Source organism: Gavialis gangeticus, unplaced genomic scaffold (assembly GCF_001723915.1).
Source record: "Gavialis gangeticus isolate Ggan-Ray unplaced genomic scaffold, GavGan_comp1, whole genome shotgun sequence".
NCBI lineage: Eukaryota > Metazoa > Chordata > Crocodylia > Gavialidae > Gavialis > Gavialis gangeticus.
This window is the reverse complement of record NW_017729024.1, coordinates 18,815,762-18,838,029: the sequence shown is the minus strand read 5'-3', so window position 1 is coordinate 18,838,029 and position 22,268 is coordinate 18,815,762. Positions and strand designations below refer to the sequence as shown.

The window sequence follows — 22,268 nt, the reverse complement described above, 5'->3', positions numbered from 1 at the left end:
TGCCCCAAAGTGCTTACATGTTATTAGACAAAAGTAGAGAGAGGTAGCTAGGTGCATTAGTCTGAAGTCAGGCAGAAGGGAAGGCAATGTGTCACCTGAGACTAATGTGCTAGTCCCTTCTGTCATTAGACAAGAAATAACAGATGGGTGCAGCAAGCTCAGCAAACACAAGGAAAGAAGAAAGTAATGGCTAAGTTTTCTCTTCAACAAAACTTTTGAGGAGAAAGAACAACTGATTAGCCAGATTTAATAAAAAGGTTGAGGAATATTTTCTTTTAGCTTAATTACATGTCTCCTCTGCCTTGTGAAAATGCAAATAAGAGCTACAGTTATGAATCTCTCTGACTACATCTTATGATAAATATTCACCATCTCAGAACTTCTCCTTGAGGCACTTTATACAAGAGAACTTGTATATTATGAGTGGATCTAATGCCACCAGCGATGAAGAATAGTGATTATGAAAAATGAATCTCAGGAACTAACGACATCCTGTCTCATTCAAAGACAATTTTGAAATGATGCAACTTTGCATGTCCTTGAATGCTTCAGGCTACATCAAAAGAAAGCATATTAAGACATCTTGAAGAGTAGTTTATGTCAATCTGTTTGGACTAACAGTGGAACTATTCCCAGTAATAAGCACGATGCCTATTAATAATGTTTTGAAGGTGTGGACCCAATGGAAGAAAGAAAGTAAAGGAGTCTTATTTATTAGCTATATCATATATCACACTGTCAAACCCAAATCATTTCTAAGAACTCAATAAAATAATTTAGTAACATATTATTAACATAACCTTTCTAAGAAAAGAGGTTTTATTATTCAATTCAGAGTCTTGTTTTCTTTCCAAAATCTATTCATGTTGTTCAGAATCACCATAAGCCTTCAAATAGAGAAGGTAAGCCTATCACAAAATGACCAATGGACACATGTCTCAAAAGCCACCTAAAACTTAAGGGTGTCAACCTATTAAAATAGTAGACAATAACTTTTTTCACTCCTTCAAAACCCCCCCCCAAAAACAAAAAAACAACCTCCCCCCCCCACACACATACAACCACTTTTTGGAAGAGAATTGTAATAAATGGCCAGATCCAGATGTGTAGGCGTAGGCTGTCTGTGGCACTGCACACTGTATGCATGGTACATTAAAATGTGCCTTACACTGCAAGTTTGCACTGCAGGGCCAAAATGTGTAATAGGAAATCCTGGGAGAAAAAAATAAAGAAAGAACCATGAAGAAAAGCGATGCAGCAGGCACAGATGCTCTGTTCTACTGGGAGACACTCTGGTTGCTGGCCAGATGGTCTCTCCTCTTTTAGTTGCCCCAGTCTGGCTCCTTCAGCATGCTGGTAGCCAGTAGGAGTGGGAAAACAACAGTTTCCCCGAAGTAGGGCATTCTGCCCCACAGCAAACCCAAGTGCAGGGTCATGCACAGTGGCAAAAAGCAGTGGCACAAGTTTATGCAGCAGCAAATGCACACCCCTGCATACAGGGATGCACCCAACCATGAAATTCATTCAGGTTTAAAAGGGATAGATACTGAAACAAAAAAAGAACACAAAAGAGTAAAACACATACAGGTCCTAGATAATAATATTTTGCTTGTTTAAAGGCATAATCTTGAAGAAAACTGAAAACGTTTTTACAATACATTCTGTATAAAATAGATGCAATATTAAGTGATAAAGAATGAACATTAACAGATGGAGAGATATTGGATTCATTATTGTAGCCCTTACCCAAGCAAAGTTTCTATTGAAGTAAATGGCATGTTTGTTTGAATGAGTAATGCAGCATTATGACCATTGTTTAAATAAATGTGTATGTGAAACCATGCACCTTAAAAAAAATCTGAAGCTAAAAGTACTGAATGGTTAATATCTTGGAGAAAGAAATACAAATCCTTATGAATATAGGTCTAAAAGAACATTCTGGGTCATCAAACTAAGCTCCTTGCTGTCATAGAATATTTGCTTTACAATATTTTATATAATATTATCACAGTAATGAATGATATAGAGCAGCTTCTTCCAGTATTATAACTTGAGACCAGGAAACATTTAGGAAAAAAAATGTCAAGTTGAAAACTGATATAGGGAACTACTTCATGCAATGCTTATTTATTCTGTGTGAAAGTCATTGCCACAAGAACTCACTGAAAGCATCTACACGTGCACCCAACTGCGCAGTTATTACTGAACAGTCATTTAGTACTTACTTTGGCAAATACTAAATGACTTGTACTGCACAGTCCTGGTGTTGCTTGTGTTGTTTCTGATTCTACTGCCCAGTAGCAAATTGCTACTGTGTAGTAGCATTGGCATCATGGTTCGTGCCCGCCAATGCTATGTTACTGTAGCTTGTCACTACAGTGACATAGAGTATCATGTAGAAGTGCCCACTGGGACCAGGATTTAGCAATATACCAAAAAAAAAGGGGCTGGGCTTTTATATAAACAACAAGAATATTTAATGTTACAAAAGTTAATGTTAGAAACAAATTGGAAAGAATATAAATGTGTCTGTGTCTCGGGTTTTAAACCAATCTTAGTCCATTATATATAAAGATGAAATCTTCACAGAATTGTGAATATAGAGGCTAGGAACAGAAATTACACATAAACCAGTATAGATGATTGGAAACCAGTTCAAATCTGTAACACAACAGAAGTTCAATGCACATAAACCGCTTTCAAAATGGCCCAAACCAGTTTAAGATAAACCTGGATGGATGTGGTATCAGACTTAACTGATTTAGGTGAAATTGATTTATTGAGCTTCTGCCCTAGATCCCTTCCAGATCCAAGTTAACTCAGTCTCCCAGTATGCCAAGATGCTTTGCACCTGCCTCCAAGCCCCCTCCCCACTTGCAAGATGAGCAGGCTGGCCTTGGGCCAAGCCATCTAGTCCAGCTAAGCAGGGAAGCTTGCTTTAGCGCTCCCCAGTTTCTAGCCTAGGCCACTGCAGGAATGTGGCTGCATTTCTGGATTCAGAAGTGAATGTCTGTTCACTTGCTTATTGGTTCAATCTATGGAGTTTAGACTAACCTGTGAAGATTGAATCAATTCAACATTGGGCTTTTTGACTCTCTGTACTTAACCATAATGTTTACTGTGGGACTTTGTAGGACTTTATAATAAAAATGTGGTACTGAGCTACTGTCCTAAGATTTAGTTCTTTTCTTCCATTCTTTTCCTTCCCTTCCAGCACCAGTCTTATATTGATCACTTGGGCTGCTTACAGACATAACCTCCACCTCCCCCTGCCTCCCCCAAATGGTACTTTACTTTAAACTCCATGTGCCCCCATGCCAAACCCAGCACATGCCCAGAAGAGGAATTGCATTAGTTAGACCCAGCTTGCTCAATATCTATACAGACAGGGAGCTTTAGAGGGCCTCTTTTGGTACTTTTATATAATAGCTGATTGAATCAACTATTAGATAAAATGTCAAAATGCTCTGCTGAAGCACCTGATCTATATAGACATTGCAGAGCCATGTTGAACTAATGTAGTTTCTTCAGATACATCACATTTGTTTGGACTTTTTCCACATTTGTCTGCGCCCCAATTGCTTAATCCAAAATTTGATACCCAAGCAAAACAAAACTTCCAGTTCCAATAGCCTGAGTATCCACATCACTCGAGATCAGTCTCCTCATGCATTCATTCTAAGAAGCTTCACCTTTCAAAATTTCTATAAATATTCAGATTATCCCATGAAATTTCGCTCATTTTTACAATCATTGGCCCTGTCAGTTTTACATAAGACATTTCTAAATTCTATGAATAGAGTATAAATAGAGTCAGCATTGGTGACATTCCCTCTTGTCAACATCTGCAGATGTCCTTTCCACCTTAAACCATACTTAATGATCTAAGTACTAGAGTTTGGCTACTGCACATTTCCTCCCCTACAAGGTTTCTATTCCAGGAAAATATACTAATTAATTTTCTTCCTTCTACTGAGCTCTCATAGATCAACTGAAAACATGTCCAAGCAGTTCTGTGCTCTCATTTTTTTGACTTATTGAAGTTCCGAACTGAATGTGAAAATCATTTGCTCATCTTTACTCCTTATCTAAATAAGATAGTTTGAGAGCCTTCAATTAAGAGAGTGCTTTTAGGACTTATTTAATCAAGTTTCACATTTTTATTATTATTCTTTTTTAAGAAATAACTTTATTCTACAGATTGTGGTGGAAAAGGTTGGCAGGAAGAAGGGATCTGGTACAAGCAACAAGTCCTTCCTGGGGTTTCCTCTATTTCCAATTTTCCCTCTGATTAATCATGTGCATATACAGCTGCTTCTGACATTTTCTAACTTGTCATTTTGACTTTTTCTGCCCCCCACCCACCAAGTCCCTGGGGAACTAGTCTGTATTGGTTCTCTAAAGGCTCTGGGAGTGGGGGAGAAGGCACTTTAATACACTGCTCTGGGAGTGCAGGGAGGCACTTTAATTAGAGTTACTCTGAAAGCTGGTTTAATTAAAGAACCCGAAGCATCCTGTGTATCAGTATCCCTGTGCTTCAAAATGGTGGCAGGACACTTTATCTAAAACTCATTGAATGAGCTGTAGATAAAGCACCCTCCACCACCATTCTGAAGTGCAGGGAAGCTGATATACGAGATGTGGGAGGCTACTGGAGTGTGGTAATTACCACGTTCCAGCAGACTCAATTAATCAAGTCTGTTCTGATGCTCTGGAATTATAGTGCGATGAAGCAGCATCTCTACTTACGTATGCTCAACCAAAGAGTTTTAGGAAAATATTCAAATTAACTAATTTCTATGGCCTTATGAATTTGCAGGTTCGGGGAGGAAAGCTCTCTCTACCTGCTTCTCTCTGGATTGCAATGCACCTTTATTAGCTTTCATCCTTTCTTTATTTGTTTTATAGTTACATTAACATGGCTGCTTCAATCTATCTCTCCTATCTTCAAAGGATTTGGTTACAGAAACATAGCACGGGCACAGAATTACAATATACACCCCACACAATTCTCTACTTGTTACTGAAATTTCATTTCAACATATCTTTGGTCATTTAGTAATAGCTTTCTTAATAATTGCTTATTAGGCCTAGGCCTTCTCTTGCTTAATTTACACTGTGGATTTTACCATTTCCTTAATCTGGCAGGTTGCTTGATTTAACATCCCGCTAACATGTCATTTGTAATTCTTACATGATTCATATTGCAGTTATTTAGAGCTTCAAGATGTTTTAAAGCCTATTGCTTATTTGCATTTCTACAGTCTTATCCACACTTTGGAAATTGCTATGATAGCAACAGGTAGCAACATTTTTTTCTGTTAACAAATATTCAATCAGACCTTCCAAACTTTCAATCTAGACTCAAAACTAGATTAGAATTTTGGTATGCATCCTGAATCCCTTAATCTTCTTTATGAATGACTACTTACCTAAATTGCTCCACTGACTGCTCCATTCTGGACTTCCAAGATTAAATTCCACTTCCAGAAGGAGTGAAATGGACTCTATGGGTCATTTTTGGTTACTAACATACAATATATGCTAATTTCTACTCAAATATCTAATCTGTCTATTTTAGAATTGCTTATGGTGCTCTTTATGGTAGTATCTAACCACAAAGTAGGCACTACATTGTACGACTTCCTGCACTCTATGGCTTTATAGAACAGTCAGATTGCATAGGGGGAAGTCTGTAAAAGTGTTGGATTCAGATAGTCCACAACAAGATTAAGGCAGTAAGCCAAACTCTGTTTAAACAGAGTTATTTCCTAGAAGTGAAAAGCACTTTTATATTGCAAATCTATAAAACCTTAAGAATGTAAACACATTCAAAACAAATCCCAAACTGAATATCCATGAGTTTCAGAGGAATTCATGATCTAGACTTGAATTTTTTACCTTGGGCTTGTCTCTCATTTTACTTTGTCTAGTGGCAGCCAGTGACTTGTTCACTGAATTAATTTACATAGAGGAGGATAATCTTTCTAACCAGGAGAGATAAAAACACTGTTTTAAAATAAAGCCTTAGATTGTGCAGAACAAATCAAAATCCATGAAAAGAACCAAAAGCTGTGAAATAGATGGATTTTCCACATCACTGCATCTAGGTAACTCAGTTTCTCTTTTGAAGAAGATTAAGAGATATAGACAATGCTATGTTATGTGATTACCAGATAATGGCCTTCTACTATAAGCAGAAAAATGAAGTTGAGGCATAGCAACAATAAATACTAACACATTTATTTTCAGAGCAGGAGCTATTCACCCTGCATGTTTCACTGTCATACCAATGACTGATTAATAATGTTGTTTATGCAATTATTTTATGAAGGAGAGTGATGCAATAGTGACAGTGCATCTCTATGTTTTTTTCATGAGAGGGCATTCAGATGGGTTAAGGTAACTTTGTTTAAAATGCAACATTTGTTTGTTTCCATGATTTTTTTTCTTTTACATGCTGCCCTCTCCCTAAATGGCTCATGAATGAAGTATCATTAACTCTGTGATTACGTTTCTTTTTGATTGATAATTACAACTTATATTTATATAATTTTTGGCTGAAAAAATCCCGAAGTAGTAAATAAATCTGATGTGCTGTTCACATAAATGACTGCTCACACATCAATTCCCCTTAGTCATGTGGGGTCCCTTTTTCAGCACTGACTTGGGTCCTGATTGTGCTATGCTTATTCACCAGACCAATTTCTGAGTAAGGGATCCAAAATTTGGTCTCTGAATGAGGGTAGCAGAATCAGACTGAAAAGGAAAACCGCCATTTACATGTAGCTGAGGGATATTTAATGATAGCTTGGCTCCCCGATTACTCCAACTGAAATCAAGATATTTTTCATGGGTAAGGTTATTAAACCCTAGATTGGAATCATCTGTGTTTTCCATCCAAATCCAAACTGGCTTCCTGTATAAGCCCAGATGGTAAAATTATCTGGAATACCTTATTTGCAGCTTTGCCACTCAGGAATCAGAAACTGAGAAAAATGTTGACAATTAATATGTAACATAGAAGTAATTTTAAGATTATGAAAGCAGTACAATTAATAATGATCTTATAATATACACATTAATGATTTACAAAAGCAAAAGGTAAAAAATCTCAGAAATATTGACTGGATGTTGGTTACCATAAATGACAGAATGTCAGGTTATGGAGTATAACTTGACTGCAAAAACTACCCTCTACCCTAATTGATTTAGCAGCAGAATATTAAACATGAAAGAAATCCAAAATAAAATATCCTCACAACTAAGTTAGAGTGTAATCTTTCAGAAATTTTAATAGTTTCAGAAGATGTTACTTGCCTTAGAATGGGATGGGCAAAATATGGCCCATGGGCAGACCCTCAGGGTTCAGGAGCTGCATGCAGCTCACCAGACAATTTAATCTGTCCCATGCATGCCCACCAACTAATTATACCCTGCCCAGCCCACGCACCTCACTCCCACACTCATGCACAGAAAGACCTGGCTCAGCCAGCATGCAGCTTCTGGGCAGAGCTGCCACTGCTGTAGCCACTGGGGGACCTGCTTGGCTTCCCCAACCTCCAGCAGAAAATCATTCTGTCCCTGCTGCAGCGCTTTCTCTGGGCAGCAGGAAGGCAAGAGGTGTGTGTGTGGGGGGTGGCTGTTCTGCAGCTGGGTGGGAGTGTGGAGCTCAGAGCCCATGCCCAGGAAATAGCAGGAGCTTGGAGCTCAGGTGAGGACAGTGTGGATGTGTGGGGTCTGTGGCATGTGAGGAAGGGTGTGGGGGTGTGTGTACTCCCACACACTTCTCCTCATGGCACAGCCTTTGCTACTAGTGGCAGACCCTCAGGGTTCAGGAAGTGGAGCCACGTTGGCCCAACTGTATCACGTGGGGCTCCCTGTCACACACATGCAGCTCCCAGCATTCACACGCCACTGGGGGTAGCCCCAAGTGATGAGGCCAGTTGCCTTCCTTGCTCCCTGATGCCATACATGGCTATTGGACCTTTGTCAGGAAGTAGGGGGGTGGGGCTCCCTTCCACTTCTGGTGGAGTCCCAGAAGCTGCACATGGTGGCAGAAGGAGGGCCAGGCCACTGGCTTCATGCAGGGCTTCCCCCCAGCGGTATGCAAGTGCTGAGAGCTGCACATGTACTGAGGGGAGCCCCACATGAAAGAGGCAGGCTGGTTTGACTCTTCTCTTTGCTACCACATACAGTTCTTGGAACTGGCCAGAGCCATGTGCTGCCAGGTTGTGCTGCCTGCCTGTACTATGAGCACCCTGGGGGCCTGCTGCCTCTTGCTGCTGCTGGTGGCAGCAGGGGCTGTGCACCATCCGGGAGCACCTCTTGCCTCTTCCCTCCCACACCTCCCCACCCTTCCTCACACACCACAAACCCCACACACCCACACCCTGCCTTTGCAACCCTGCCATATACACATATCCCGCAACATACCCTACACCCCCCCACAGCAACATCCCTTCACAAATCCTACCCAAAGCCACACACACCCCCTACCATACACAAACACATACACCTCCAACCACACCCCACACACTCCCTCATACACAATATACAAGAGTGAGGCTTTATTTTTGAGCTATTATGCAATCATCTCTATATACACTAGGCAAACACAGATCATGATAAAAATATTTTTTGAAATAAAGTTAAAATACTTTATAGTAGATGTTTGACTTCTGGTTTAGGATTTGGTTTTTCTTCTGGTTCTAAGGTGGCAACCTCCCCTCCCAAAAGGAGTACTTCTGGGAGCAAGGGACAGGAATTTCAGTGGCAAACGTCAGGGGTTAGGGTAGGTGTGGGCAAAATATATCCTGCGGGATGTATCTAGCCCTCCAGGCCATTCTATGTGGCCTGTAGGGCCCCTAAAAAATTTAGAAAATATTTATCTGCTCCTGGCTGCCTGTGAAAGATGACAGGACACAGGGGCAGTAGGACCCAGGGAGAGACTCAGCAGGATGCAGCAGCCCAGCCCTGCCCACCCCCAGTCATTTTCTTTCCTTTCTGCCCACACATTGCTCTAGCACCTCATGGCTCCCACGTGCATTGCCAAACTGCAAGAGCACAGGCCTGCCCTGGTACCCAGGGCCAAGAGTGGGAGGGGTGTGTGTGTGTGTGTGTGTGTGTGTGTGTGTGTGTGTGTGTGTGTGTGTGTGTGTATAGGGAGGGTGTAACAATAGGGGCCTAAAAGACCCCACAGGCCAGACCCAGAATCCTGAATGGACTGAGCAAGCCCCCAGTAAAACACAAAACTCACCCCTGGAGCAGGAAGTGGCAGGGCAGTGACGATGTTCAGTGTCACTGTTGCAGTTTAAAAGCCAGCTGTCAATCAAGCTGGGCAGGACCAGGCTGATGATGTCAGCCCCTGGTGCCACCACAGGAGTTTTAAAAAACACCTGGAGTGCTGGGGGGAGGGAGAAGGGAAAGGAGAGTCTGTCTCTGCACCAATTACAGTAAAGGCAATGGCAGGCACAGGACACTGAGGCAGAGAGGTGTTGGAGCCCTCGAACTCACTATATACTGAACAGTATAGGCTTTGTGTTCCCAAGGCTAGGGAGTGAAGCCTCAATTACTAAACAAATCCAGCAGCTTTAGTTAGTTGGGAGTGTTGCCAGCAGGCTGAGACAGGCATCAGCCAGAACAGAGCCAAACATCCAAGGAATTAGAAACATCCAAGGAATTAGGTTCCTCTTCATTTCTTTCTTTTTCAGATTTTTTTTTTTTTTTTTGAGAGAAGGCCACCTGGGACTGGAAAAATCCTAAAGTCTTGGCTTAAGCTCAAAATTAAACCCTTGTCAGCAAGGGAACAACAGAGCAATCTGGACAAGTATAGGGCGTGCCTTCAAAATTTCCCCCTAGGTCAAAACCTGGATCAAGCCAGGATCCCACATCAGTCCATTGTCTCAACACCAATGGCTGGCATGTAGCTGCGGGTCTAGGGGAGGTGGAGCCCCCTTCATTAGATGCTCTCAGATCTGTGAGTAACCCAAAGTGGGACCCCTGTATTAAACAACACTGAACCCCTCCTATCAAATTGTGTATCATCAAAGTCATGGCAGACAAGTTGAGGGGAGGCCTAACTTGGCAGGGACTCAAGAAAACCCTACCCTCAGATAATTGGGAGCATTACAGAGGGGCTGTGTGTGTGTGTATGTGTATGCATGCACGTGTGTGTAGGGAGGGACTATGTGTGCGTGCATGAGTGTGTATGTTCATAGGGCGAGTCCCACATGCACACCCCACCATACACATGAACCCACATGGCCTCTCACACTGCTGTACATGCAGACCCCCAAATCCATATCCTTTCACATGACCCAGCTATCCTTCCCCCACATACAGCACCCCACAAACTCCATAACCAGCCACACCCCACATATCCACACACACACCCGTATGCTCCCTCACCCCACACCTCTCCAACCCCTGCAGACATACTCACACCCTCCCCCACACTCCACATACCCACACAGCCATACTCTCCCCCACAAACTTATACTCACCCCCCACAATATACAAGAGTAAAACTTCATTTAAGTCATTGTATACAAACATCTCTTTGTACACTACACAAACCCATGTAAAGCAGGACAAAAATATTTTTTGAAATCAAATTAATGAATGTCTTAGATATTCACTTTTTAGGATATAATTTGGTATTTTTCTGGTTCTCAGATGGCAAACCCCGTGTTGAAAGGAGTATTTCTGGGGGCAAGGGGAGGGACTTCTGGAGGCAAAGGTCAGGGGTTAGGGGGTGGGGCATCCAGTCACAAGACTGGGGGCGAGGCACCTGTGAAGGGGCAGGGCTACCCCTGCAGCCCTCCACAGCTTGCCAAAACTGGGTAAGTGGCCCTCTACCTGAAATAATTGCCCACACCTGGGTTAGGGGCAACATTTCAAGTCCCAAGGCAGCAACTAGGGGGCAGGGCCCTTGTCAAAGGGTGGAGCTACCCTTGCAGCCCTCAACAACTCAGCAAAACTCATTAAGCAATCCTCCGGTGGAAATAATTGCCCACCCCTGTCTTAGAATAGTTTTTTTAACTTCCGTTTTTATGCTGGAACTATATGACAGAATTCTTATTTGATTTGTAATGAGTTTGCAATTGACTTTCTAGACAGACAGTTTATTTTTTTCATAAGTTTAATCCTTTCCTCCACAAAATTTTATAGGGTTGAAAACAGATCAGTTAATTTTTAATTGATCTAGTAAACCATAACATACATAAAGATTTAACAAAAATTCTCCACTTTCCATTGTGATGAGTGGCACATACTCAAATCACACCTCTGTGCAATGACCCTTTATAATGTTACAGGGCTGACAACCCAAGAACATTTGTTTACTGACCCAAACATTTTACTGACATATGTTTTTACTGACATGCATTTTACATAATGTAAATGTAAGCATTTTGCTGGGCTCTAGATGGTAGTGACCAGGACAGGGTTCCAATTTAGTTGGTTAACCCCAATCATAGTTAAAAAAAAAAAAAAGGCTTGGCTGTTAATAAAAAATTTGCAGATTGTCACTAAAAAAGTGCCTTGGTTGGCAACCCTGCTTAACTGCAGCAATAGTTTTACACCATGCAGCCACAACCCCAGGGGTCCCCCCTCAGCCACCTCTGACCTCACCCATCATAGAACTGCCCCCCCAGCCCCCCCCCAGTCTTACCCCAGCTGGCCTCACTCCTCCGATCCCAGCATGGACCTCCACCTGCTAGCTTTCCCACTCCTGGCCTATAGCTCTGTCCCAGTCAAACTGCCTCCCTTTCTATACAGAGCATCTGTTAGAGGAAGGGAAATGCCTAAGGAATGCAGTAGCAGCAGATGACTCCTGTGAGATACAGAACCCTAATAAGAGCTCCCTGCAGGGTGCCATGATCCCATTCAGACACCAAGAGTTGCTGCTGTACTCCATCTGTTTATCAAGCTTAGTTTTTTATGGACACCTCCAAGTTTTTTGATTATTGAAAAAGATAAAGGACAGAGACCCTGGAACATAGGTAAAAGAACATTTTTCACAGGGAAAAAACCCTCCATATCCAATCTCACAGTTCTCATGCTCAAAAGAAACCTACCAAGCACCTTTGAAAAAAGAGCATGGGAACATAAATTCGTAAGCCTATTGGACATAGAAAACCAGGGATTTAACACAGACAAATACTTCATGGTCACTCTGCTTGATACTTGCTAATCTCTGCACTTCACAGGTGAAAAAGACACTGATGAACAATCTTGTTTTTCCATTAACGGATTTTTACTGCATCTGTTCTGTCAGTTGGTTATCTGATAATTCTCCTTGTATCTTTTTTTTATTTATGAGGGGAGGTTGAGAGATCTGGATCTCTTCAGGCTTTACCAAAGACAGCTGAAGGGTGACCTTGTAGCCGCCTATAAGTTTATCAGGGGAGGACAGCAGGGAATTGGGGATGCGCTGTTTACTAGGGAGTAACTACGAATAATGGGTGCAAACTAGTGAAGAGTAGATTTAGGTTAGATATTAGGAAGAAATTTTTTTACAGTAAGGGTGGCCAGAGTCTGGAATGGGCTTTCAAGAGAGGTGGTGCTATCACCTAACTTGGAGGTCTTCAAGAGGAGACTTGACAAGCACCTGGCTGGGGTTGTCTGACCTCGGTCCTCTTTCCTGCCAGGGGCAGGGGGTTCGACATGAAGATACATTGGGTTCCTTCTGACTCTATAATCTATGAATCTATTAATTTACATAGAGTTTTATACAAGCTTTTTGTTCCATCTGCTACTTAGCACTGCTGTGTCTCTTCTCTCCCAGAGGCCTGAGGAAAAGTTAGGCTTGCTTATGTCTAACCCAATCATGCTGTTGGTCCAATTAAACATATCACCCACAAGAATTCTTGCCTCTCACTTTAATCAATTTTATGTGTTGATGTAATTTAATCATGGATAGATTGATGAAAATGTGAATTAAATTTTGAAACTAATCCTATAAAGTAAAAATCAAGATACACAAATTTTAAACACAGTCAAATGTTATAACATTTTGAGTAATGAAATATTAAGGGGAATAAAACTTTAGTTCTAACAAGAGTAAGGATATGATAGCTGAGAGTCCCTAAATAAATCCTAAAAAGAACAAGTCCGGTTATAAGTCCCTTTGCAGTTTGGTCCATTTCTGTTGTGGGAGAGGGAAGAGAACTAGCTAAGACCCAGTTGCCATCTGTGGACAGTGGGTGCATCTGTGCACATTCAATTGTTCCCTTCCTCCTCTGCAAGATTCCACTGCAAACTCATTAGAATTCAAATAGCTGCTCTATACCTTGTGAGAAAAAACACAACAAAGAGGGCAAGGGTACTGCTAGGTCACTTAGAAGTACAGCTGGTTTGGAATATACCTGACAGAACAGCCTTTTTTGTCATAATTTACCAATTCACCAAAATTAAAGTTTTCTGCAGATACAGCTTGAGGTTAATGAAACTGTTCTGGAACCCAGCCAGGGGGCCTATGCAATCTGGTCTGCCAAGCAGCTTTCAAAACATACCTAATTTCCTGCCACTCTCTTGGTGGGCTGCTAGAGAGTTGGGATTAGAGAGTTCACCACTCCAAAGTAGCTAGCCAAGTGGACCTTATGTTGTGGACAGCAGAGGTTTTCTTTTTTTTTCTTTTTGACAGCACTAACATTTACAGGTACTGGTCCTAATTTTAAACAAAGAGACAGAGAAAAATTTAAAAACCTTCTGTGAAATGGCATTATCTTTCTCTAGGTCTTCTTAATACTCATGGGGTACATCTACATGAGCTATTAATGCAGCTCAGTAAACTCTGGTGCAGTTCGGGGCTGCTTTACCCTGGTTCAAACTGCTGCAGTTCTGGTCACTGTCCACATGTGTGTTTTTGTGTAGTAAATGACTCCGCCTTAAGACACAATGCTATTTTACGGCAAAGTTAGTTAATTTATTGTGCCCCAATATGGATGCATGCGTAGAGAGTGACATTTTACTGCAGAGTTAATTAGTCAACTCTGCAGTAAAACACATGTGTAGATGTACCCATGAGTACCGTAGTTCTGTATCTGCCTTGCTATTGTGTGGGAATACTGAAGTAGGTGACAAGCAGAAAAGATTTCCTCTCTCTACTCAACCATTTCAATTACATTTTATTCTGTTCTAGGCTCTCCTGCTCCCCAACCCTAACTCCTCTCCCCATACTGGTTTTAGAAAGGAACAGATGAAACAAAGGGAAATGCACTTAGCTGTTAAGATTCTACTTTTAACTACAGTACATGGAACACCATAAACTAGGTTAAACATTCATTATTATGAAAATAACTGAAGCTCTTAAATATCACTTAGTAAACTATCCATTGCTTTATTTAACATGTCTGCTTCCTTATGCCTGTACTCCATTATTTCAGAAGCAGCATGTGATACAGGAGTTGCTAACTCAATTATACATTTGTTTTATTAGACAAATTATTATTATGTATTTCACGACAAATAATCAGATCTTAAACTGTACCATAACTGCTGGAAGATTTGCACACCATTTTAATGGGTAATTTTTTATAGCTGAATTGACCACATCCTTGAACATATGTTTGTGTTTTTAATCTTCTGACAGTTCAGCACTTAGCTTGCAATTGCAGCAACACAAGTTTGTGCTTTAATAGACAAAATAAAATACAAAATGTGGAGTATAGTTCCTACACAAGCACTAATTCCACTCATATTGAATGAATTACGTGTTTGAAAAAAGGACTCTAGACTTCCATTTAGCTTATCTATTAATCATAAAATAGCAGAGTCTGTTTAGCCGATTCCAATATGACAGCAGAGTTCATGACCTAATCAGGTTACCTAATTATGAAAACTCAAGACTCTTACAGATCAATTTTCTTTTGATGAACATACATAGCAGCTATTGATATAATCACAGAAACCCTGGAAGCATGTGAGCCTGTAATTTGCTACATAAGCACATTCAAAGGTTTTCAGTTGTCCACACTTGCTAAATGCAACAGTGAGAATTTCTAAATAAAATATTTTATATTTTTTTCCTCAAGAGATATCGATATTTTAGGAATAGTCTTCACATCGTTAGCTTTAGTCATGATTTATGCAGAGTAGTAGCTGATTATCAATGCAAGTTTTCAGCTCCTTAACTTCACTTTCTTAAAATGTAACTGATTTCAACCTGATGCTCATAGTTTCATGTGAAGTTTCATTTTGGATTGGACAAACTTTTTTCTAGTAGATTATAACAAATTATTAGGTTCAACTGTTATATTTAAAAACATAACATTGAAAAGACCATCCCTTTTAAATCTGAAGTTTCCACTTCTCAGGATGCTCCTTCTATTGAATTAAATAGCGTGACATATATTACTTCTTTTTAGCTTGCATCAAAGAGGGTAAAGGAAGATCTAGAAAATGCATTAACATAAAGATCTGCTTTTAACTATCCCTTCAATTTTCAGCTTTCAATACAGAAAGTGAATTGCTGACAGCACAAAGCTGCAACCCAGAACCTTTTCCTTCAGTGAGAATAAGATGTCTCTTTATAATGAGAAACGTCAGACCAAGTTTTACTCTCAGTTACACCCACTGAGTAAATGGGGAAAGAATTGGGTTACTCTTAATAAGTGGCCAGTTTACGATTCAATTTTGTTTCCTTGTCAAAGGCTTAGCACTGATAAATGCGGGGGAAAGTCATCATCAATGGCTTTAGATCTCAATATTCAATAGCTCTAACTTGGTCACAGTACAAAGACCTAATATTGAGATGCCCTAGGAAATCAGAATAGGTGTAAAGTCTGAACATTACAAGCACAAGAAATGTAAATGCTTTTGTCTATAAATCTAATAAAAGTTAGTTACTATGCTGAAACTTACTGTGTTGGCAGTGAATCCCATTAAATCCTTCTGGACATTTACAAACATATCCAATGAATGTGTCTCCTCGATATGCTTCACTAATTTCACATGTGCCACCATTATGACAGGGATTAGGAAGGCAGGGTCCTGAAAGGTAAAAATAATTTAGTCATACATGTGTTCCCATTTCCTCACTAATCTTAAAAAGGCTTTCACTCAACAATGACACTCCTCCAGAGAGACAGATCTCACATTTGAAAGAGCCACCTGGATACCATGTGAAGAACTGCTGCAGCACAGAAGAAAAACCCTGACAAATCGCACACCACTGGTTATGACATATCACTCCTCCCTTGAACCCATACGGAAAATCCTCAAACAACTGCAACCCATACTAGAAGGAGACCCTATTCTTAAAGTGATCTTCCCAGAATCACCCATCTTAGCCTTCAAACAAGCACCGAACCTCGCTAACCTCATCACCAGAAGCAAATTTCCTCAGTCCCAGAACACACTGAATGGATCTAGACTACACCATGACAAGAAATGCAAAACCTGCCAGCACCCCCACAATTACTAAACCTCCCAACAGAGCCATCAGCATTCCTGGATCTCACAGCTGCACCTCCAGAAATGTAACATATCTCATCCAATGCACCAAATGCCCAGATGGAAAATACGTAGCAGAGACCAAACAACAACTGCGCACCAGAATGAACGCACACCAGAAATCTATTAAAGACAGGAATACCCAGTTACCTGTGGGGGCACATTTCTCACAAGAAAACCACTCTCTCTCCAATCTCTCAGTTCTAATCCTCAAAGGTAACTTACAAAACACTTCTCAGAGATGAGTCTATGAACTTCACTTCATCAACCACCTGGATACAAAAAATCATGGATTAAATATAGACATTGGATTTATGACACATTATAACCTGCCTGACATCTGAATTCCCAGGAACCTCTCCACTATTTACCTGCTACATTCATCACTTTTCTCTCTTCCACTACCTGTACCCCCAGCCTGTCTGCCACCCACTGACTCCTCAATTTACACACACCAACTGCAGAGGCTTACTCAGCTTGATGAAGGGTTTTTAAACCTGAAAGCTTGCTAGGGATTTCTTTTTTCCACCTATTTAAGATGGTCTAATAAAAGATATCAGATTCACCCAAAGAATCTTGTCATTAAAAAGTACATATTTTTACCACTGACTTGGTAATATTTACCTTTTACTTCATATAAATCATCTTTTATAATAAAATATTTTTATTAACAGAAACGATGAAGCATGCCACTATTTGTTAATCATAACATTTTCTTTATTCCAAGAGCCTGATCTTGCTTTTATTGAGGACAAAATTTTATCTTTTATGCAAACAAATATGTATATAGCATTCAGTCATTTGCACACACTATTCAGGCTTTCAGACCAATGATCTCATCAGATACGCAGGGAGATCTGTCTGCTGTCTTTCTGCACAGTCCCTCTGTAGGGAGATAGCAGTTTAAAGAGCTTTCTGGTACGGATCAGTTTCACTGCGATGGTACAGGCCAACAGATAGTTCAGCTGAAACAGGACAGAATCCTAGTTCACTTTAAGCACCTAAGGGTGTGACAGTCTGTGATTCCCCCTTGAGTGCTGAAGTGTCCACACGTATACTGAGCTTGCTTAGCAGGGGTGCACTCTGGGAGGGGAGTTATACAGTGCCATACACTCAGCCAGATGTGTGTGTAGCGCCAGGTAAGTTCTGAAATTAAGGCTGGTCAAAAACCTACAACTAGTACATGTTAGATGCCAGAGGAGTAAGAATCTCCACAGTTTTTTTAGCCCAACAGCCTAGTGGTTGGGGCAGAAGAGCTTCATCACCAAGAACTTGTATCTCCTTCCCACCACAGTACTTTATCAGGCCATAATGTACTGTAGGCATTACCCAGGCACCTCTCCAGCCCTCCTCCTGAAGTTGATTCCTTGGGTAGACGAAAGAGGGAAGTATGTGAGGCCAGATGGTGTGGAGCTTCGTGAGACTGATGCTACCCTAGATGAGAAAGGAACTTGCCTTCTAGCTGGGGACATTGCTCCCAATGGGGCAAAAACTTCTACAGTATTTTGCATCCAAGGGGAGGGCTGGAGAAAGGTCAGAATAATTCTTACCTGGTGGTAAAACACTATACAGGTTCAAACTCCTATAAGTCATGTGGTCCTAAACCCTGGGTAAGTTCCCAAATCAATAGGCTTCTGGACTCATAAACATGGTAACAGCCCTCCTAGAACACTGCTGTGCTTGTAAAAGGTACATGCGAGGCAACTCTGTTTTATTCTCTGAAAATAAAATTGTGGATGTGTAAAATTGCCACAAGCAACAGTTACGTGGATGCATATATGCTATTTGGTCACATAAAATGAAACAGGATTCTGACTTAACTTTTCCTAGGGAGCATCTTTTTAATGTGTCCATTTCAATTACATTATTGCGTATAATGGGTGATTTAATAAGGCTCTGTAAATGAAGTACATGCTATTTTTATAATGTTTGTACCTGTCTTCAAATATCTAGCCCACACTGAATCCAAGTGAAAGGCTACATCTTTTATCTGCTTTAACTGCTTTTACCATCCCTTCCTCAATTATACTGAAGTATCAACACATCTCCTACAAAAAAGAATAAACCCTGGTATTTGATTATTTTTTCAGTTTCACTTTACAAATTGTTAGTCAGTGATCTGAATGTTCAAAACCTGATTATATGCATGAAAAGATCTGTGCACTCTACAGAACTACTTTATTTACAATCTTTACTCAGAAAACTTAATTTTCATTTGTTAAAATGCAGAACTTAAAATCTCATTTTGAGATAAAAAAGAAAAAAATATACAGCATAACTTACTAACAAACAACTTACTGGATTTCAACTGGAAATTCTATGGTTGACATTTAAAAAAAAAATTAATATTTGAAGGGTCTGCATATTAGTTTTGCATTTCCAGTTTCTATAAGTAGGTTTGACAGATATTCACAATAACAGCATTTATTCAGAATGTCAGATTAGTATGAATTGCAGTCTTGGAGCAAATACTAATTTCCAAAAGATACAAATTAACAAAATAACATGTCAAAAAATGTTCAGCAGATATAATAGCCCAGATTATTTGAAAGACTGTGGGTGTATACATTTCTATTACATTTTATACAATTTCTCTATCTCAAAGCCCAGTCCTGCAAACACTTATGTATGGGCTAATTATTAAACATGTGATTAGTCCCATTAAAATCAATACATAAACTGAAAGCAGGGCTATTGCAGCAACTTGTTCCAGACTGCAACTGAAACACTAGCAATTCAGAAACCTCTAAAGACCTTAGGAAGGAGAATTTGGCTTGCTAACATTTTTTCACATTTTCAATTCATAGATATCAACACACATCTTTTTTTATAAGGAGTTATTAGATTATACTTAGTTATAATCCCTTAGAGCATCCATTCTTTCTTTTAAAAGGGCATGGTCTCTTTGCCCTTCATTGAGATACCTCAAGTTCAGTCCTTTCAGAAATAATTATTTGACCTTTCTATTATATGTCAAATGTGAGATCCATATTTTCAATCTGAGGTCATTCTGGTAATATCTGCAGGTAGCCCATATGTTAATTGTTTCAGTCCAAACGAATCTTTTCTCTTCCAAACACAATAAATCCACTAAAATTACCTTCTCAAGTTACTTACTGTTTTGTCCATATGACTTGTTGAACTACACATTCAGTTCGTTTTTGGTGACCCCGTGTCAGTTTGTGTGTTTACTCAGATCAGTTCAAAGCACGAAGATGACAGCAAATCTTTAAGTTAAACCCTTTCACTAAAGCTTTTCTTTGACTGGGCATTGACTTCCCATAAAACATTTTGCACAAGGAGAATATCAACAGGGGACTTTTAGAGAACAAATTATAAAAAAGATTTAGGGTAAAATTCCCTGCATCACTACTCCACATAGGAGATTTTTGGCTGGAGCTCTTTTATCAGAGAGTTTCTTGGAGGAAGTAAAAAGAAAACTTCACAAGTGAGATCTACTGTGGGGAACAATGGGTGCATCTACACACGATGCTTTACTGCGTAGTAGTGTAGTTTACTATGTAGTAACTGTGCATCTACCTGTCCCCATCACTGTCTCAAACACTGTCTCTGCCCTGGCAGCAGGCAGCTCCCCCACTCCCCCCAAGGTAGGGTGCAATATCCCAGCCCCAGACAGGAGACAACTTTCTCCTGGCCTGGTGCCCCATGCCAGCCCCTGGACTAGCATCCAGGGGGAGCCTAGAGCTCCTCCTGGTAGTAGAGAGGCCCATTGCAGGGCCTCAGGAAGTGAGAGCAGTTTGCTGCCATTAGCAGCAAATCTGCTCTTGCTTCCCTGAATATGTGGATGCCTGCCCCAGAGCGTTTACTTCCAAGTAGTTTACTTGCAACTAAAATGCTTCCAGATCTAATACACATGTAGACATACTGAATGTTAAATATATTTTTATCCATCTTTCTTTTTCTTTTATTGTGGACTTCCCAACCAAAAACCACATTGGTAGTCTAAGTGGCTAACTCAGTGTGGTGGTTGCACTTAGGATGTCTCCTTTTACCACTCTATTGTCATCCAACAAAGTAGGTACCCCGACTTTCCCTCCTGCCATGTCTTGGATATTATTATTTTATGCTTGAATTTTTGATGTCACTAGTTGGCAGAGTTGTTCAAAAAGAATTTTTTTGTTATTTTTTTGTCAGGTCTCTATTAGGGATTCATGGGTAGTATCAGTAAATTATCTCACTCACTTCTCTGTATATTCACACACACTCGACAGTATAGATAATCATAGTCTGATTCAGATCAAAACTTGTATTTATTTTTATCTTTTATCACACTGCACACATTCCTTTACTTTCCAACAGAAACTTTTTTTGTGAGTGTGTGTGTCTGATGCCTCGAGTCCTTTCAATGGGTACTCAGATGCTGTCTCCAAGGCTGAATAATAATGTGTCAATTTAACTTTTTTCATTTCCTTTGCTTTCTTTCCAGGCCAGCAGTGCAACATGTGTCCCTCAGGATTTATCCCTTCCCGGATCCACCCCTTGTCCTTGGAGCGCCATTCTTCTTCCTGACACTGTGAGAAGTCTTTGGGTAAGTTACTTATCCTCTGGGGAACCTCTTTCTTTTCCCTTTTCTCTCCTTTTCTCCCCTTCTTCTTCTGTTGTGGCTTCTCTTTCACTGCCATGCTCCGATCTCGGAGCTTCTATCCTTATATGGTATTGGGTCTGGAAGCAGCATTCCCCAGGTCTTTTCATTGCCACCTCACTTGCTCCTTCACATTCAGCAAATATATTATGCTTACACAATCACATCAAGACTGTATGTGCAATGTGTGTTCAATTATGTGCAATTTAGTGTTCAGTTTCCAATATTTTTTTAATTAGAAGTATAGCTCCTAAAAGTTACACTATAACGTGAAATGAATATTGCCTGATTCAAACACCATTGAAACTTGTAGCAAGGCATCACTAATGTCAACAGTATTTGCAACATGCCCAAACTAAATGTCTCTATTGAGAAAAAAATTTGTTTCAATATGTTCATTTTGTTCCAAAATGTTTTTAAACTCTTCCAGAGAGATGTATTGAACTCTGGTGCAGTCTGCATCCAGATTGGCAGACAGAACCATATTTCTACATATCCCTTAAACTCAGATATACAATTTATCCCTGAATCTTATGAAATTAAGCTTAATTCAGAATGACTTATTTTATGTCACACCATACAATTATTATTTTGCTGGGCAAAACAATAAAAATATTTATTGTATATTGTTGTTTCAAGTTAGTTTCAGTCTTCTATACCTTGTTTCCTAGTAAAAAAGGACATTGCTAATATGACTACCCATTTTTATTATGTGAATTTGGTCATATAGAATTATTTTTATTCTAAATTAATTGTTTCTCAATAATCAGTTATAAGTTCTGTTTGCTTGTTTTTAAAGGAAGCTGGCACTTCAAAAAATATCTGAAAGTAATGACAGCATTTTAATTAAAAACATCTCACTGAAAACATATAAACACTAATCTGTTAATTTTGGCTTGTTAACATTTCATTTACTATGAAGGATTAATTTAAAATGCCAGTTTAGACATTTAAAAGCATGATTGATTGAAATGAAAGTAGGCTCTAACTTTACACCTCTCTGCTTCTGAGTTTTTTGCTCCCTACCCCTTTTCTGTCCCTCAAAAGACTCCCCCTGGAGGCCAGCTATAACAAGATACTTAAGTATGTATGTAACCTCAAGCATGAGAAAAATCCTACTGAAATTCTTGGGATTAATCACTTGTTTGAAATGAAATATATACTAAAGAACCTTGCAGAATTAATGACCCAGTCAGTCATCCACATT

At 39.9% G+C, this 22,268-nt stretch overlaps 1 protein-coding gene across 1 annotated transcript in view; it reads right to left on the bottom strand.

The window, feature by feature from the left end:
- EDIL3 (EGF like repeats and discoidin domains 3) overlaps positions 1-22,268 on the bottom strand; it is a 430,122-nt gene that overhangs the window by 280,394 nt on the left and 127,460 nt on the right. The window contains exon 5 of the mRNA XM_019518185.1: positions 15,868-15,996. Coding sequence (XP_019373730.1) covers positions 15,868-15,996 — 129 coding nt within the window. The remainder of the gene's footprint in view (positions 1-15,867; positions 15,997-22,268) is intronic.